Source organism: Pundamilia nyererei, unplaced genomic scaffold, assembly GCF_000239375.1.
Source record: "Pundamilia nyererei isolate P.nyererei 1_Seehausen unplaced genomic scaffold, PunNye1.0 scaffold00022, whole genome shotgun sequence".
Taxonomy (NCBI): Eukaryota; Metazoa; Chordata; class Actinopteri; order Cichliformes; family Cichlidae; genus Pundamilia; species Pundamilia nyererei.
The window spans coordinates 4292632-4309741 of record NW_005187423.1 but is presented as its reverse complement, the minus strand read 5'-3'; the positions used below and the strand labels follow the sequence as shown (position 1 = coordinate 4309741).

At 42.0% G+C, this 17110-nt stretch overlaps 1 protein-coding gene across 2 annotated transcripts in view; it reads left to right on the top strand.

Annotated features, from left to right (window-relative positions):
* Positions 1-17110, top strand: part of fbxw7 (F-box and WD repeat domain containing 7) — a 66939-nt gene that overhangs the window by 35823 nt on the left and 14006 nt on the right. Inside the window, exons 1-7 of one of the 2 annotated variants that reach the window (XM_005726982.1) lie at positions 1842-2351; positions 7596-7678; positions 9201-9342; positions 12262-12396; positions 14480-14603; positions 14793-14929; positions 15547-15660. In XM_005726982.1, the coding sequence (XP_005727039.1) occupies positions 2313-2351; positions 7596-7678; positions 9201-9342; positions 12262-12396; positions 14480-14603; positions 14793-14929; positions 15547-15660 (774 nt within the window). In that variant the 5' untranslated portion in view covers positions 1842-2312. Of the gene's footprint in view, positions 1-1841; positions 2352-7595; positions 7679-9200; positions 9343-12261; positions 12397-14479; positions 14604-14792; positions 14930-15546; positions 15661-17110 lie in introns of those variants that run through there. The other variant, XM_005726981.2, reaches the window with a different exon arrangement.

Sequence of the window (17110 nt, the reverse complement as noted above, 5' to 3'; positions counted from 1 at the left end):
CACACACACACACACACACACACACACACACACACACACACACACACACAGCTCCTAACCGCTTTGTCTCATGCACCCTGACGTCCACTGATTTGAAATCTTTTGTGTTGGTATTGCTGTGGTGTCCTAGTGTCTGTAATGCTTAGATTAGCCAAGTCCCAGTATACCTTGTATAAAACAATAAATCATGTGTCATACAGTACCCTTTAGGCACATTACAATGCAAAATAAGCCTCAAGATGTAACTCGGATTGTGCTAGATTTTTACCAGGCATCTCTTCTTTGCCAGCTTTAAAATTCCCACCTGTGCTAGGTCACTCTGTAATTACAGGTGTAAGCCAGGAGAGTCTGAAAGGCTGCCAGATCTCAGTGCACAGTCACCTGTGAATAGAGCCCATCTCATGACCCTTCATTGTCTCCGCAGTTTCGATGATCTGAAGCTGATGTCGTATGAGGTCAAGTGTTGCAAATGTTGGATACCACTTGAAACGAATGGTGTAGTACAAACTCTGCACCGAGTGTCAAAAACCTTTTTGTAGGAGAAAATGTTGAGAAATCAGAAAGGATTGTCGTGTATGACCAGTCATGTTGTCCAAATTACTCAAACAAATGCATTTGAATGTGTTTATTGTGAACGGCTAAGCAGAGGAGCATCATTGGTTTGTTTACTTGGTTCGGTGTTCCAGTGAGCAGAAATCTCACTGGAACATTGAATGTGTTTTGACAGATTATCTTTACCTGCTCAAACTAAAGCTTCCATTTTAAGGTTGTGGATTTTCCCATCTCTAATCATAGTTGTAAAGCTATCAGCAGTACATATTGTTTGTAACTGGACAGGTGCAGTTGGCTATTATCTGCCATCCTGAAATGCAAATACTGTCCTGCAGGAAGCAGGTGCAGCAGATATAGATCCATTCACATATTGCTTGATTGGTTTTAATGGCTGACTGTTTTCTGTCATGTGATCTGTTGACAGTCATTTTAATGCAGCAGTCCGGTGCAGAAGCCTATATAGAGCCAAAGCACGTGGAAAGAATATGTTAAATTCCTGTAAAAATCCAAATTACTCAATGGCAATACTGGGCATCGGCTTTGGCAGAGGTGTGCGGTCTGAGTGCCTAGTGAGAATTGAACTGTTGCTGGCCAATATTTAGCTAATTTGTTTGTCTTTTATAATGTTTACCTTTGGGTATTACTAATATATCAATCACTTGGGTCACTTTTTCTAGGCAGAAATAGCCAATTAAGCTCTCAACGTTTAGGTTTTCTCACATGACAGTGAAATACATGTTGGATTTGTGCTGGGAGTGGAATAAAACGATAGATTAAAGGAAGCAAGGCAAATTGTCACGGGCCAGCTTTTGCACTTTCTGATATTTTAAAATATTAGAATAACCTAAAAAAAAGCCAGATCATTCACAGCGCTAATATTTAATAAACAGATATTTTGTTACGTTTAATTTAAAATGAAAAATAAAATAAAAATCCCCATTTTTAGTGATGAGAAGTGAGCGGTGTAGTGAGAGGACTTTGACTTTCCATCAGTGCGTAATAAATGTAATCTTCAGTATAATTTGACGCAGAGGATGGCTCCTGTGTGGTTTTGGAGCTTGCAACAAGTGTGTGTGCGTTTGGCGGGGGGTTCCGCCTTTGATGCGACGAGTGAAGACAAGTCCGTATCCCACCTGGTCTCTGTGTGTGTGCTGCATGTCGCCTGCTACGCATATGTCCCCGGGTGCTCCGCTCGCGGACGGATGCGCTGCGCACAGTGTTGAATGCTGGACTGCACCATTCCTGTCGTCTCCAGCGGGGAGGCTGTAATCCGATCCCGTTGGTAGGAGCCGTCGTGCAGCCTGCGAAGAGGAAGAGGGCACTGCTCTGTGCTCTGACGCTTCTCTTCCTGCACTCCTCCCCCTTTCTGCCGAGTATCACCCTCTTTCTCCCCCTCATCTGTTCACTCCCTGCTCGGCGGCGCACAAGCCTCCGGAATCGTCGCAGTGCATTGTTCACCCATCGACCTAGCCCCTTCAAGTCGACGTGATACGACGGAGCTTTCCCCCCTCTTTCTTTCTTCTACTACTTCTTTTTTTCTTTTCCCCTGTCAATGTCTTTACCGGTGGAATCTACTGCATGCACGCCAGTCCGGTGACGTGCCCGAGCATGTTCACATCAGAGCCAGCGTCGGATTTACCTGAGAGTAGACTGCCCTCACACTGTCAGAGCGATCTCGCCGCCGCGCAAGCAGATTTGGACTTCACCGATTGTCACTGAGAAGCAAAGGAAAAAGGGGGGAAACACACCGGATTACAAGGATGGGGTTCTACGGCACTTTAAAGATGATTTTCTACAAAGTGAGTAGGATTTCTTCTCGTATTATCCGCCGTGTCACCTCCGGCACATCCTCATCTTCTCTCCGTGTGTTTGGCTCGCTCTGTCGCCCACATTATCTTTGACGCGCCTCTCGCGGCAGATCGTACGGCCACTGCGGAGGATGGACAGCATTGTAGCAGACCCCCAGAGATGCCTCTTTAATTGCCCAGGCCGTAATGTTGTGTTAGCGTTGCGTTAAAATCTTTTAATACGCTACTAAGCCGTTTGACGTCCTTTCCGTCATAGTAACTTCGGCTGTGTAAATAAACGCCGCCACCGCCGCGGTTCCGGGTGACATTCATCGCGTTGGTGAATTTGTTGTTGCTTTGGGGGTGCTTAATTCTGCAATCCCCGATAAAAATGTGCTTACAATTAGGCGTTATACACTCCTGAATGGAACGAAGCCCCCATTTTTTTTTATTTTTTTTTATGTATTTCCCCCCTTACCTCCCATCAGTGTTGTACAGGTGCAGAGCATCTTACCATCAACTGTGGGTCCTCCCTTTCACAGACCCTAGTAGGTGCTTAAGCAATTACACATTTTACGTAATACAGCGCTGATGGAGCACCATGTATGCTTAGGTACATTCAGAAATAAGGGCTTCAAGCTCAAAGACGCCCAGGTTCCCCTGCAGTCCTGCCCAGTTTGCAGGGTTGTTATGATTGTACATTATGCAGCAGTGGCTATCTCCCACTGACCAAAGTAACTGCTTGAGATGCATGCATGCATCAGTCTGCCTGCATTTGCCTGTTGGAGTAGCCAATTCCCTGACACTGTGCACTTGCCTCAGGCTCCAACTACAGATAATGGGTCACTGTGTCAGACAGCATGAGGTAGAATATCCTCAAGGATGTTGGGTGTATTATGCTGGATTGCAGCCATAAAAATCGTCCTCCCTTAGCTGGAAAATGCAGAGTACAAACCAACGCGGGAAAACAACAAAAAAAAAGCATGAAAGAGAATTTATAATTCAGACAATGTAAACAAATTCGTTAATCGTGTATAATTTTAAAACGCGGTTCAAAATATCCCTTGGGGTGGGGGATTTTTATCCAGTTAATCCTAATAATTGCACGAGAGTCTTGTTAATAGATGAATAGCGCTTCATTGATTTGAATGTTCATGCTCATTTGTATTCTCCATCCATTTTAAGGATGTACTCATTCTCAGACGTATCAGGATTTTCAAGTCATCCTGCAGAGCGCAAATATATTAGTGCTGCTTGCGGGGCTCGTAGTAGGAGACTCTCATTTTTGAGGATGAATTCAAACCCGTGTTTCTGATTTGATTGCAGTTTTGGTCCTGGAAAAACTCCTTCAACTAGCTCTCAGATCCCAAGCGTTTCTGTGCCTCAAACAGTGCTGATTGAAATGAGGAGAAACTCTTTGACGAGTGCTTGAAAACACAATTTGAAAAATGAGAAAAGCCTTTTCTCGTGACTGATGCTGCAGGATGTAGTCGCCGTTAAAATGAATCAACACATTATGTAAGAATGATCGCTGTCTTTAAAATATCATTAACTCTCTGCATATCCATCTGTCGTGCTTTTGGCCAGATAGGGACGTGGGGGTGGGGGGGAAGCCAGAGGAAGGAGGGGGACGGCTGATTGGTGGTGATTTACAAACACTGTGTTCTCTGGTTACCTTTTCCCAGGCTGAAGCTGCAGAACAGGCTGGTTACACATTATTTTTTCATGCCCGCATTTAGTTTGAGGTTTTCTTACATGTGTGTGCACACACTCAAAGCCAGCCAGCACTCCCCTCTCTTCTCTCACACTCTGAATCACACACACAAAAAACATACGCGCGCGCACACACATACACACCCTCTGCATGCATTCACACACCCAGGCTCTCCTTGGCTACTGAACTGCCATTGCAGTGAGATCACCACTTTAGGAACAAGGCAGCCAGGTTTAAGAGCCCAGTCTTAACAATCCTGAATATCTTATAAACCCCTTTTTATATTATTCAGCAATCACACAAGCAAAAAATGTAGACAAAGGAAACACAAGCTATGTACCTGCCTAGCTTGGACTACATTTGCATTCTTGTTGCCAAATTTTCGAGTTTCTTTTCTGTACCTCCCCCTCATGAATTACTTCAGGTTTTTATGGTTCCTCCCTATGAGCTTTCAGCGGCTTCACGCATGAGCTGAGTTGTGAGGAAAGAATCACAAATCATTGGTCAGATCACAGTGTGGTCTCCAGCAGGCACCTTACCTGCAGTGCACATTGATGTGCTAATCATGCGCATGTGTTGTATAAGCTCAGACTTTGGTTGCCTGTCGGAAGTTTCAAGGCAGAGTCTGTAAAGATTCAAAACTAAGGTAGGAATCCGTATCGATCAGAAGTCCATGGCTGCCAGTGCAGATGTGCTGCTCGTTATTCAGCATTTCTCTAGTCGTGGGCAAATGTTGCTTCCACATTCTTTTTTCTTTTTTTTTTGTGTGTGTCACTGTTCTCAACATTCACATGAGTAACCCTCACATTTAAAACACAGTGAAAACCGACACACACACACACACACACACACACACACACACACACACACACACACACACACACACACACACACTAAATTATAGTGATAAACAAAAAAACACACATCTTTGAAGAGAAGCATGTAATCATTCCACTGTAGCGCCAGACAGTATGGAGTCAAGTGTCCAGTGGTGTTTTCCTGTGTCGCATATGAACTACAATAATACACCAAAAAAAATGCATTGTTTGTGTCAAAGGGGGGAAAAGTTAAATTTACATTTGGTTTTTGGCTTCTACGCATAATCATCCGATTATACAGTCGCAGAAGCGTTCAAGGAGCAAACTTTCAGGTTGTGTGTTTGGAGCACAACAGGCTGGACTGTAACTGTAAACAAACTGTTGCCAAATACCTTTGACCCTAAACTGCTGCGCCACGAGTACTATAATCTTGTGAGAAAATCATTGATGTTAGAACTGCAGTGATGAGTTCAATAGTAGGGTTAGGAGATGGATTGCCGTTTTTACTTCATAAGAAAACAATCACCCCACACCTGTCATTTGTTTCAATTTCAGGGTTTGTTTTGTTTTGTTTTTTAATACTTTTGGATGGCTGAGTGAACAAAACACACATTAGCATTTGGCTCCGACATCTTTACACCCATCAGATCCCTGACAAATATTCAGGGATGGGTTTTGGATGTGTTTCAGCCACATGCTGAACAAATACCTTTTCAGAAGTTAGAATTTATGACCTTTTAAATGAAGTCTCTTGTGCTTGGCCTTGCAGTTTTTTGTTTAGTTTTTTTTTTCTTCCTTTTTTAAGCATTACCATTCGCCAGTGTTGACCTAACATGACCCCTAACCCTGAGCTGTACCTTGAGATTTTAACAGTACTATAACTCTTAGCTGCTCCACTTATCTTTCTGGTGCTTCAATTGTCAATACTTTATTGGAGATGACTCAAATTAAGAACAAGATATCGTGCATTAGTATATAATATAACTATTTTCCCCCATAACGACGATGAGTTGACGCCCCAGTTAATATCAATATAGATGTAGTTTGACGACCATTACAATGTGTTACATGTTTTCCAAGGGTAGCTCTAGTAGGCTGTATAGGCAGAGATCACATCACTAACCTCCAACTGAATCCCCTCGCCTGAATGTGATGGATTTTCACTAAATGTTTCGACAGGCTGTTTATGTTTCTGCCTTTACAAGAAAAAGTTCTACTGCATTTGTGGCAACAAGCACCATCAGCGAAGTGCGGCCACACTTTTGAGTAATTGATTCTCCCCACCTTCCTCACAAAGATTCAGGGTCTGTGTATGGATGGGTGAGACGGAGCTGCACCCACTCTTTGCGTGCAGGCTCTCAGGAAGATACGGAGAACCCTCTTCTGCATGGGAGCTAGTATGACTGCATCAAGTCTTAGTCAGTAATGCAAGTGGTCAGGTAAAATTTATAACATAACTTTTGCACCAATAATATATTTGAAAGCCATACTGATGACAACGGGGCGAGAAAATAATAAGCTTATAAACTGATAATGAAAATACTTGTTTCTTGCAGACTTGATGCATAATTAAAGTGCATTTTGATATATATATATTTTTTACGTCATACTTTTGCTGATATTACAAAGGAGCTGGGCTACAAGGATAAGGATCGGAAAAGGATTTGGTTTTGAATCCATGGGTTTACTTTTTAAATCTACAAAAGCCTTCACTGAAATATGAAATATATTTAAATATTAAAAAGAACAAGGCCAGGCTGTTAGATTGTATATTGTTTTGGCCAGACACTAAAAATCAGTGTTCATTTATTCAGCTAGATTGTTTATTCATGAGGGACTGGAGATGAGATGGTGATCACTTGCATGTGTGTTGAGAAGCCTTGCCAAAGAAAGTGGCAGGCATGGGATGAGGAAAATTGGCTTGCCCGGGCCTCTACACAGGCTCCTTTGTTTGCACGGTAGGGTAGGTGGTAACAGGGACTGGGTGGTGTTGCGTACGTGGAGGTGATGGAGAATAATAAAGAACTGACTTGCTTGTTTTTTTTCCTTTTCTTTCTGAATTATTGGCGCATTTCAAAGAATAAACCCTAGTACCTGCTTGAGGAACTTGTTATACTTTGTGGTTATTTTGTGCGTACAGGCATGCTTTATCCTTTGAGTTTGGGTGTGAGTGCGGTTACCTATTATTGCATATTATTGGATTTCTGGTTGCTCAGTTCTCTCAATCAAAATTAAACACAGCACAGAAAAACACCTTTTCTGTGATGTGCCATCTCAGAGTGTATGCTGAGCTGGGTCACGGACAGATTGGTCATGTCTCTGTGCTTTGTTATGGCACATGTTAATTATTGAATCTCCAGCCCATGCATAAAAGTTTAATTTTTCCATTTGCATTAAACTTTTGCAAGACTGTGCTGTCTGTATTTTAATATGCAAAAATTCAGACGTTATGCTAACAAAGTCTGTAACTTGCAGGAATAATTTTCTGCTTCCAGCACAGTTTAAAAAAAAATAGCTCCCTGACCCGTGTCCCTTCTTGATTTTCTTTTCAAGCGCTAATGTCTTAGAACTAAATTGGTTTAGATTTTGTTTCTAAAAGAAAGTTACCAGAATGGAGTTGAATTTATGTCCAAAAGGTTGCCTCTAGCTTTTAAATACAACATTTCCCACTTTTGTGCTTTCACTGTTACTAAGGTTTTTGTTTCTCCCCTTGTTCTTCCTCAGATGAAGAGAAAGTTGGACCATGGTCCCGAGGTCCGATCTTTCCCTTCAGGAAAAAAGCCCTGCAAAGGTCCAGAGTATCCGAGGTAAGAGAGCTTTTTCTCTCATAAGGCACCCCAGCTATCCACAGACTCATTTTCCCTTGTATTTTTGTTTATCATCTTAGGATCAAAAAGATTATGGTAGAAAATAATAAAGTAAAAATTCTTCCTCCATTGTTTTCATGCTGAACATGTTATAATTGGGACTACCAAGGCAAGCAGTAAAAAATGCCAGGAGGCATAAACAAAGGTTTGCATTGTATATGTGTAAACAGAGGGATGCTCCCTCTTCCATTCTGTCTGCACCATCCAGCCAGCCAGTGGTCCCAGATGTTTCTCTTACCCTGAATATTTAATGCCCGTGTTCACATGTAGCTCCATTAAAATTCAAACTGAACACAGCCACTTAACTGTAAATGTTGCTATGTAACTCGCTCCGTCTCAGCTTCCTCTCCCATTAAAAATGAATCAATAATGAAATCGACCCCCAGCTTCCCATTTTGCTGTCAGCAAGCAGAATGTGAGGCATCGAGGGTGCCCAGTGGATGGCTTCTGCTGCTGCCCTTACATTACAAGGCTACATGGGTACACTTTGAAGTCCTGTGCTGCCTTCCGCATCCAGATACAGCAGGAGACTCTGGGCCTGAATAGAAATATGTGGGACTGTGCACACTTTGAAGTCTGAGGTAGAAATAACACTTGCCATTTTATTAAGTATACATGGCGAGAACAAATGCTCCTCTGCAATAAATCCCGTCTCCGTGAAGGTTGTATTGATCAGTTTTTGTTGAAATGGTTTTAAAGAGGTGTTGATTCATTGTAATGCACATTCTGGAGGTTGTAGCTTGTGCTGCTGAATGGTGATGAATTGCATTGCATTATACAGAGAGGCCTTGTGTTAATCAGTCGGCACTAATTCAGTCAGACAAGGTGGATATTTATTTTATTTTATTTTTTAAATTGCAATGCTTTTGTGAAGAGTAACTTTTTCTTACTGCAAATAATTATTTTTTTCTGGAAGTAATTACGATGTGATAAAGATGTACTTGTAGAGTTGTTGATTAGCTTGAAAATAATAATCATTTTTAAAGTAAATGTCAGTTTAATTGATTTAACCTATGACTTCCCAATAATAACTAAGAACGGATTTAATTAAGAAAATTGCTCTAAAGTAAAAAAAATTTAAAAATTAAAATTTGCCTGCAAAATAAAAGCTTGGGCTTGATTGCTGTCATAATTGTCAGAGATAACACAAAAGATGAAAGTTGAATGTAAAAAGGTTTCGTTTTGTTTGTTTTTTTTTGTCCATGCCTGATTTGATTTAGCAGAGTTTGCAGCAAAGCTTATTTAAAAAGCCCCTTCATAATGTGCTTCCTGTTATTCTCATTAAGAATATGCTGGGATGTGTAATATTTACATGTGTTTTTCTTAATTGCAGTGACAGCAGTGCTTTTACAGCCTCCACACCCCTACTTAGACTGCAATTTAGTTACGCTATTTGTCTTTAAAGGTCTCATATCAGCATTGGTCTTCAAGATGCTTTGTTTCCTCCCTTTTAAAATTACAGCCCGACGGGAATTGTCCCATGTCCGGCCACACCCACCACATTTGGCCACATCAGAACAGCCAATGGTCAGGGGCAACAGAGACGACGTATCACCTCAATCCAGCCACCCACGGGTCTCCAGGAATGGCTCCGAACATTTCAGGTGAGCGCTCTGGAGTCTTTTTCTTTTTCTTTCTTTTTCCCCACTCTTGGGCGATTCTGAACCCTCGAGGAAAAGCTCATCACAAAGCAGATGTTGCGTCCAATCAATGTTCACTTAGTCTCCGAGATAATTGCTGCCTTGTTGTTGTGGCCCAGCACATTACCATAGGCACTGTAGCGTGGAATTGGGATTAGCCGTACCTGTTCAGACTGAAAAGCAGAGTTATAAGATCACATTAGTCTACTCTACACTTTTTATTTAACCTTTATTTAACCAGGAACTCCCGCTGGGATTAAAATCCTTTTAAAGGAAGTCATGGCCTGTGCTTTTCTTCTTCTTTTTTCCCCTCTGCGATCCTCTGAAATGGAGACGTTACTTCAGTGTGAATGTCTTCCATGAGCAAAGTTGGCATAAAAACTTTTGTCCTCTTTTTAGCCACTTAAGTAATTAACTGTCATTTACTCTAGAGACTAGCAAAGACATGATGTAATATTATAGTTTACCCCCTATTTATGGTAAATTTCCTATGTTATCATTCTCTGATGGATACAACCTAATAGAGTCATTTCTTTCATGTTAAACTGAAGCGCTAATGACTTCAAGGAAATAGGATGTCATTTAAACATATTAGCCTGGATTGGGCCTCTCTGATTTTCTATATAATGGGTTACCATGGATTTCATTACCTAAGAGAGTTTAAACCTATTATCTTTGAACAGCAGGGTGAACCCGTGACACCTTGGTGTTTGTTTTACATATATTAGTCCTCAGGCCAGAACATCAGTCTGCTCTCTTTAATCGTACAGCTGAAGCTACAGGGGGATAAACCTCAAGTTCACATTCTGTACATTCCCCAGTCCAGTCAAAGCCTGCATGTAGCTCCCGTTAGTGAGAAACACCTCTTACATACGTGCACCATCACCGACACCTCGCATATCACATCCCAGGATTAGTTGGAGATTTTTAGAAATGGGCTTATTTCTCCTTTTTGTCGAGTTAAATGAGGAATCTGCTGCCACTCGTGTCTTTAGATGAAATGTAAAGATACAACAAGTGGCTACTTACATTAGCTTTGCAGAAAGAGTGGCAACAAAGGGAAACTCTTAAGATGACTGTGTTAAAGGTAACAAAATCCACCTAATGTCTAAAGCTTATTCATTAGCATATCTCCGTTGTTTAATTTGTACTCGAGCAGAAGTGTAAAAACAATGGGCCTCAGTCTTAATTGTCATTGTCATTAGAACTGGTGTAAAAGATCACATGATTGCCTCTTTAGTCTTTATAGCTTGTAGACATCCTCCTTGTTTTGTTCACAGTTGTTGTTTTTTAAAGAAAGTTTAGTTTGAGGGGCTGTATGAGAAGCTTGGACTGTTTTTTGAGTCGTCCGGGGGTTTGTGTTGCCCAGGTCTGGTCTACGGACACTTTGTCAAGCTTAAATTAGAAAAAAGCATCTTTGAAAAACACTGCAGGCTGTAGTTTGAAAGTTTACTGGACAAAAAGGTTCTCAGCACTGGTTGGGAATTGTGGAGCTCTGGTGTTCAGGTTTCTGTGGGAGTGCAAATTATCAGTTGTGAAAACACATAAGTAGCTGTTGCACAGCCCCCTCCCTCCCTCTGTCAGGGAGGGGGTCTCTTAACTGCCTGATTAGCTTTAGAACCAACACCTCTGGCTAAAGCTTTTAGCTGCCAAATTACAGGTGGTTTGCGTATGCCAGATTTTCCACCCTGCCTCGTAGCCTGTAATCATTGTCTGGATTTCAGTGCTCCACAGAGGGGAAAACAACTATGACTGTGGGGTCCAACATACGGTTAGAGAGCTGCTCAGCAGTAACTGAATGTTCAAGCAGAAGAAATAAGCATGCTGACTACTAATAATGGTCTTGATGGAGTCTAGTTCCTCGTATTCACATTTTCCACTGCTGTAAATATGCAGGTGCCTCGAGCAATCCGGTGCTGCAGTGGAGGGCACGTAGGGAACATTAAGGTGTCAGGCATCCTGCACAAGGAAGGATGCTTCCAAGGCGCTCCAATCCAAGTTCAGACTTGGAAGAAAAACTTACACAAGAACACGTAGGCGTCATTCTGTTCCCACAATGCCCCAATGCTGTTTTCAATTTGTGCTACTTGTGGATGTATACGAAATATGCTGCTGATGGTGTTAAATTAGTCCACTGCCAGGTGGTTTAGAGCAACCAGACAAAGAAAAAGGCACACAATTCATAGGAACAGACCGAAATAAAAGCAGGGAAGGTACCTGTAATCTTTGTAAAAGTAGCAGGGACAGTTATTGTGGTTGGATAAATAAAAGCAAAGTTCATAAAATCACTTTAAAGTCATATTATTTTAACATAAACCTTCGGTTCCTCTGGGTAATCTCTTAACTTGCCTCATAGCTTTGGCTGCAAAGAAATGTTTTTACAAGTGGGTCACTGTTTTCTTTCCTCATGCACACAATCCTGTATTTAAATTGAAGGAAGAAAAAGCTTTGCATCTGTTTTATGGGAAACCAAATGCATTCAACACATTCATTAGGCTTCAAGGTAAATTACAAGAAAACTCCATAAAGCTCCTCTTTTTTTTAATGTTGCTGCAAAGTCATCAAATCCTGCTAGAAGCTCTGTAAACCCTAGATTTAAAATTAACTTCTTGTCATACATTTTTTTCCCAAGCATAATACATAATGTAGCGGCGAGGGAGAAAGTTTTGATCTAAAATAACATTACATTTTGCTGTGATGTTCTGTACATGACTGACACCATTGCACCTCTGGTGTTTTCTACTAAATTGGCCTCTTTTTCCCATTGACCCAGGCTTCGACTTTGAAACAGCCACATTTAATGGTTCCCGTCTTCAAAGTAAAGTCATTTGAATAATTTCAATTTTCTCTCTCTGTCTGTCTGTCTGTCTGTCTGTCTTCCAGAGCTGGACTGGCCCAGAGAAGCTGCTGGCGCTGGATGAGTTGATTGACAGCTGTGAGCCCACACAAGTGAAGCATATGATGCAGGTGATCGAGCCGCAGTTTCAGCGAGATTTCATCTCCCTGCTGCCCAAAGAAGTGAGTTCCCCTCAAGCGCCTCGCCCCCTCTGCCTCAGCTTCCTGTGTATTCTGACCTGAACTCCCACAAGAAGCTTTTATATTTGTTCTCGAATGAACGCACCTCAAAAAGACACAAGGCAGTCGTCTCAGCCTTGATCGTCCGTCGGTCTTCGGTCTTCCCTCGCATCATTTTAGGGCATCCATAGTGGGTGTCTTGTTTTTTGCTCTACATCATAACTGACAAAACAAACAATGTAAAGTGGCACGCTGATAATGTGACATAGGGGATTCTTAACAAATCGGCCTCAATTTGCTGAAGCTTGTGTAGCAGATCAGAGACTTCACACCTTGTCTGGCAGGTGTCAGGATTGAGGGTGGGTGGGGGTAGCGTGGAGAGTGAGGCAATAGGATGCAACATTTCAAGGTGTTGGTGTCACTTGCTCTAAAGCCAAATATACAAACAGCTTTATGTGTGTTTGCACTGGTACATGAGACCTCTCCTTTCATTCTGTTTCTACTTAAAAGAAAAATGAGCAAAGAAACCAAACAACAACAACAAGCGGCTTTGACTTCTTTTGATAATCCCACCTCTCCTCTTAGATCCAGCTCCAGGAAAAATATTAGGTGTGGCTGTCAAGTAATTTTAGCAGGACGGTCCCTGTGGGTTACACTTGAGATACAGTCGAAATTGAAACTATGAACAGATTCTGCAGAAGGCTGAGTGTCAGACTTTAAAAGCAATTTGAGATTGATTTGTAAAACTATTAAAATATCCTCTGGCCTGTAATGATGGCCGGCTTAGATGGGCTTTGGGGTGATTCAGGTATAACGGTGACTTGAAGTAGACCTAACTGTGTAGTGTAACACATTTAAACGAAGGAGAAGAGATGATTGAACAAATTAAGACTTACTTTTGACTGATTAATTTTGTGTGGATGAATCTAGCATATTAATTCACTATAGCTGAATAGAGTATAGACAGATTCTCAGTCACTATTATGGATCCATCATTAATTAAAATGGAGAAGACAACTGATTAATTGGCTGTGATGGAAAAGCAATACGAGCACATCACTTTGAGCTGTCAGAAATTATATATGATGACGACTTTATATTTTTCTCTAAACTTTTCAGATCAATAATAATTGACAGCTGGAGACCATCCTAAGTAATTTGACTCCATGCTGATGTTCGTGGCAACACACCTGAATTTGTTACTCTGTCGTGGGGTCGCTGTCATCTCATATTGTTGTCGGATAATGAAAGAACAATATTTACACAGCAGCTTACGCCTCATACTGTCAAATGAACCCGTAATCCTTTTTTATGCAGATGCACAACAATCTCTTGACCTAACAGGTGATCCAGCTCATTGCTTTTGTGCAAATATATATGTATTTGAATTTGATTGTTAGTCACCTGCTTTTTTGTTCCACTATCTTTCTGGTTTATGCTCATTTGGTTCAATGAGCCTTGAGCCTTGAGACTTTTGGGGGATAGTTTTAGTTTGAAAAGTCATTAATGTGAGTTTGGATGGACAGAAACGGGACTTCTGGAAACAATCATCCAGGTTTTCATCTCACAAGACTAAAAAAGTAGACCTGTCATCTTCTGCTTTTGGCTAATCCCATTAGCTTCAATCTCACCCTATCCCTAGCATCCTCTTCTCTCACACCACCTCCTGCATGTTCTTCACTACATCCATGAACCTTTTTTGCGATCTTTCTCTTATCTTCCTACCTGGCAGTCTTCCTTTGTCCAGTATGTTCACTATCCCTCCTCTGCACATGTCCAAACCGTCTCAGCTTTGCCTCTCTCTTTGTCTCCAAACAGCTGAACCTGAGCTGTCTCTCTAATGTACTCATTTCTAATCCTGTCTCTCCTGGTCAAGCTGTAAACTCTTAGTCTATTCTTCTTGGTCAATATATGATGTACATTGTAAATAATGTACATCATATATTGACCATTAGGTTATTGAAAATATGTTATGTATGTCACCTTAAACTGTTGTTTACATCAACTGTAGAAAGTTATAGCTTCTTTTTCCTCCCCCCATTACTGCTTTACACCTTTCACATTGCTCGTCCTTGTCTTTCAACAGCTGGCTTTATACGTGCTGTCATTCCTGGAACCGAAGGACCTCCTCCAAGCAGCACAGACGTGTCGCTACTGGCGCATCCTTGCAGAAGACAACCTGCTGTGGAGGGAGAAATGCAGGGAAGAGGGTGAGCCTAACTGTTTGCAACAGATGCAGGCAGACAGACACTATGCGGTCGCCCAGCGGGAGCCCAGCGGGAGCAGTCTGAAGCGACTGCTGTGCTTAAAATTGTGGTTATTCCTGTTTGGAAAAATGCACTTTTATTGAAAAACAAGGACATTTTAGTCCAACTGGCTTCTTTTCTCCCTTCTCACAGGTATCGATGAGCCCCTTACCCTGAAGAAGAGAAAAATTGTCAAGCCTGGCTTCACTCACAGCCCCTGGAAGAGTGCCTATATCAGGCAGCACAGAATAGACACTAACTGGAGGAGAGGGGACCTCAAATCACCTAAGGTAGCTTTTCTTTCGAACTTAAATTCCCCACAGGTTAGAGGAGTTTTACAGATCTGATCAAATGGCCTTGAGGCACAGAAAGATGGTTCAATAAGAGTCTGAAGTGTTAAACTGATGGAAAGTTAGTGAACAGTCAGGTTTGTGCTCCCAGGTATTTGTTTGGAATATTAATTGAGCTGGAGCACAGGAAAATCTTATTCTCCTTCACATTAAAGACTCGCCGTCTCTTTTACCTGTTCAGAAGCTTCTCATAGAGCATGACCAGCATGCTGAAGCTCATCCTTAATGGACCTTGTACGCTGTAGCTGTTTGTGAAACGGCTGCAGGTCATTTTAGGCCGCGACTGGCATAAATTAGTTCCCCACGCTCGTTATAGTCCTTTGCATATGCAGTGTGCCCTGTCAGTTGCTGAGCTCGCAGTCCTGTGACCCACTAGCTGAGACTGAATGTATGCAGCACTGCTTAAAGCGCTGTGTACACCTGCAGCGCTTGATGACATTTTCACTTTGATGCATAAGAAGTGTTACTGTCAGCATCATTATTTGCGTTGTCATTCCACATCAAATCTTCCTCCGTGCCCTTCCCGCTTCATCTCTTTTCATGTGTCCCATTTAAAGGTGCTCAAAGGCCACGATGACCATGTGATCACCTGCCTCCAGTTCTGTGGCAATCGCATCGTCAGCGGCTCTGACGACAACACGCTGAAAGTCTGGTCAGCTATCACAGGAAAGGTAAGAGTTGAATACTGTTACATTTTGGATGTACGCAGAAGAGAAGGGAGGCAGGCACTAATATGAATAATGGGCTGTTTGCTTAATCATACTACTTTTTACACTCATTGATTAGAAGTGAAGGTAACAACTGTGTTGAATTGATTTAAATACTGTATCTTTAGTGCTCCCACTGATATAATTTTGCGTTACACTACCACATAAAAATCTTCCTGGGAAGACTGCTTTCTGTCCCAGTCTCTCCTCTCTTATATTTATCTATTTTGCAGACTTGTAACACAGCCCATGTCCACACGCGGTGTTAGTATTCATAGCTGAAGCTGGTGCAGACACACAGGCGTTGTGCTGCAGCTTTACGCTGTGTATTAAAAAGAAAGGCAGTGGTTGCTCTGTGATATTGGAGAGCGCTTTACAGATCGTGGTAAATCACAACACTTTCATGCCTCAATGCTGGACTCCTTTCTCAAAAGAAGTTTTCACAAAAAGTCCTTCATTATTTCTCTTCCCAGTCTATCCCTTTTGCTTTTTTTGCTCAGATAAATGACATAAGGCTGGGCTTGAACTTGGTCTTTAAAAATGAAAACTTTCAAAGAAAAACCTCTCAAAGGGGGAGAAAAAAAAGAGATGTTCTGCATGATCACAGTGGGGCGTTTCGGCCTCACTTTCACATGTAAAAGAGTTGAGTTTGCTTTTCATTGCTGCGGAGATTCGGCTGAACACATAAAGTAAAGTTGGCTCTCTCCCAACTGGTGATTACATGCATATCAGTCACAGTCACATTTGCTGATCTGAACAGATCTCGCCAAGGTCATCCGATAGGCATGGAGCACAGTTTGGCTCTCCTACACCCAAAGACTAATATCTGGATGACAGGTTGCTGAATTATAGCTGCAGTAGCTCCATATTGGTGGTGGAAGCCTGTGATGAGTCACATCACCAGCAGGCTCTAAAGCTCCCCCCCCTCCCCCCTCAACCCACCCTGCATTCAGAATGACATCACAGACAGAGGTTATTGTATGCGCTTTCTACAATGCTAATCTGCCTCAGGATTGTTTGTTTACATTAGTCATGAAGGCGAGATGAGCCTAAATCCGTGTTTGGTTGCTGTATTCAGAGCACACATTCCCTCTGTGGATTTCATCTCTTTGCCTCCTTAGCTCTCAGCACCACAGAGAGTGAATCCCTCACTGGAGAGGAATGGCCAGTTAAGCCGAATCGACCATTTCGGTGAAGTGGCTGTCGATGCCAGTAAAACTGTAAAGTAAAAATACAATGAGATTACCGGCCCCTGGATTTGTTTTTTCTCCCTGCTGTCAGAATTCTTTATAGTCTTTGCCAGCTTATTTGAAGACTTGATTGCTACTTTTTCTTAGTCCGTCTCTGAGATGCAGGTCTGTAAAGTGGCTGTCAGTGATCTTGAAGTGTTACACAGCTTACAATGGCTGCTGTA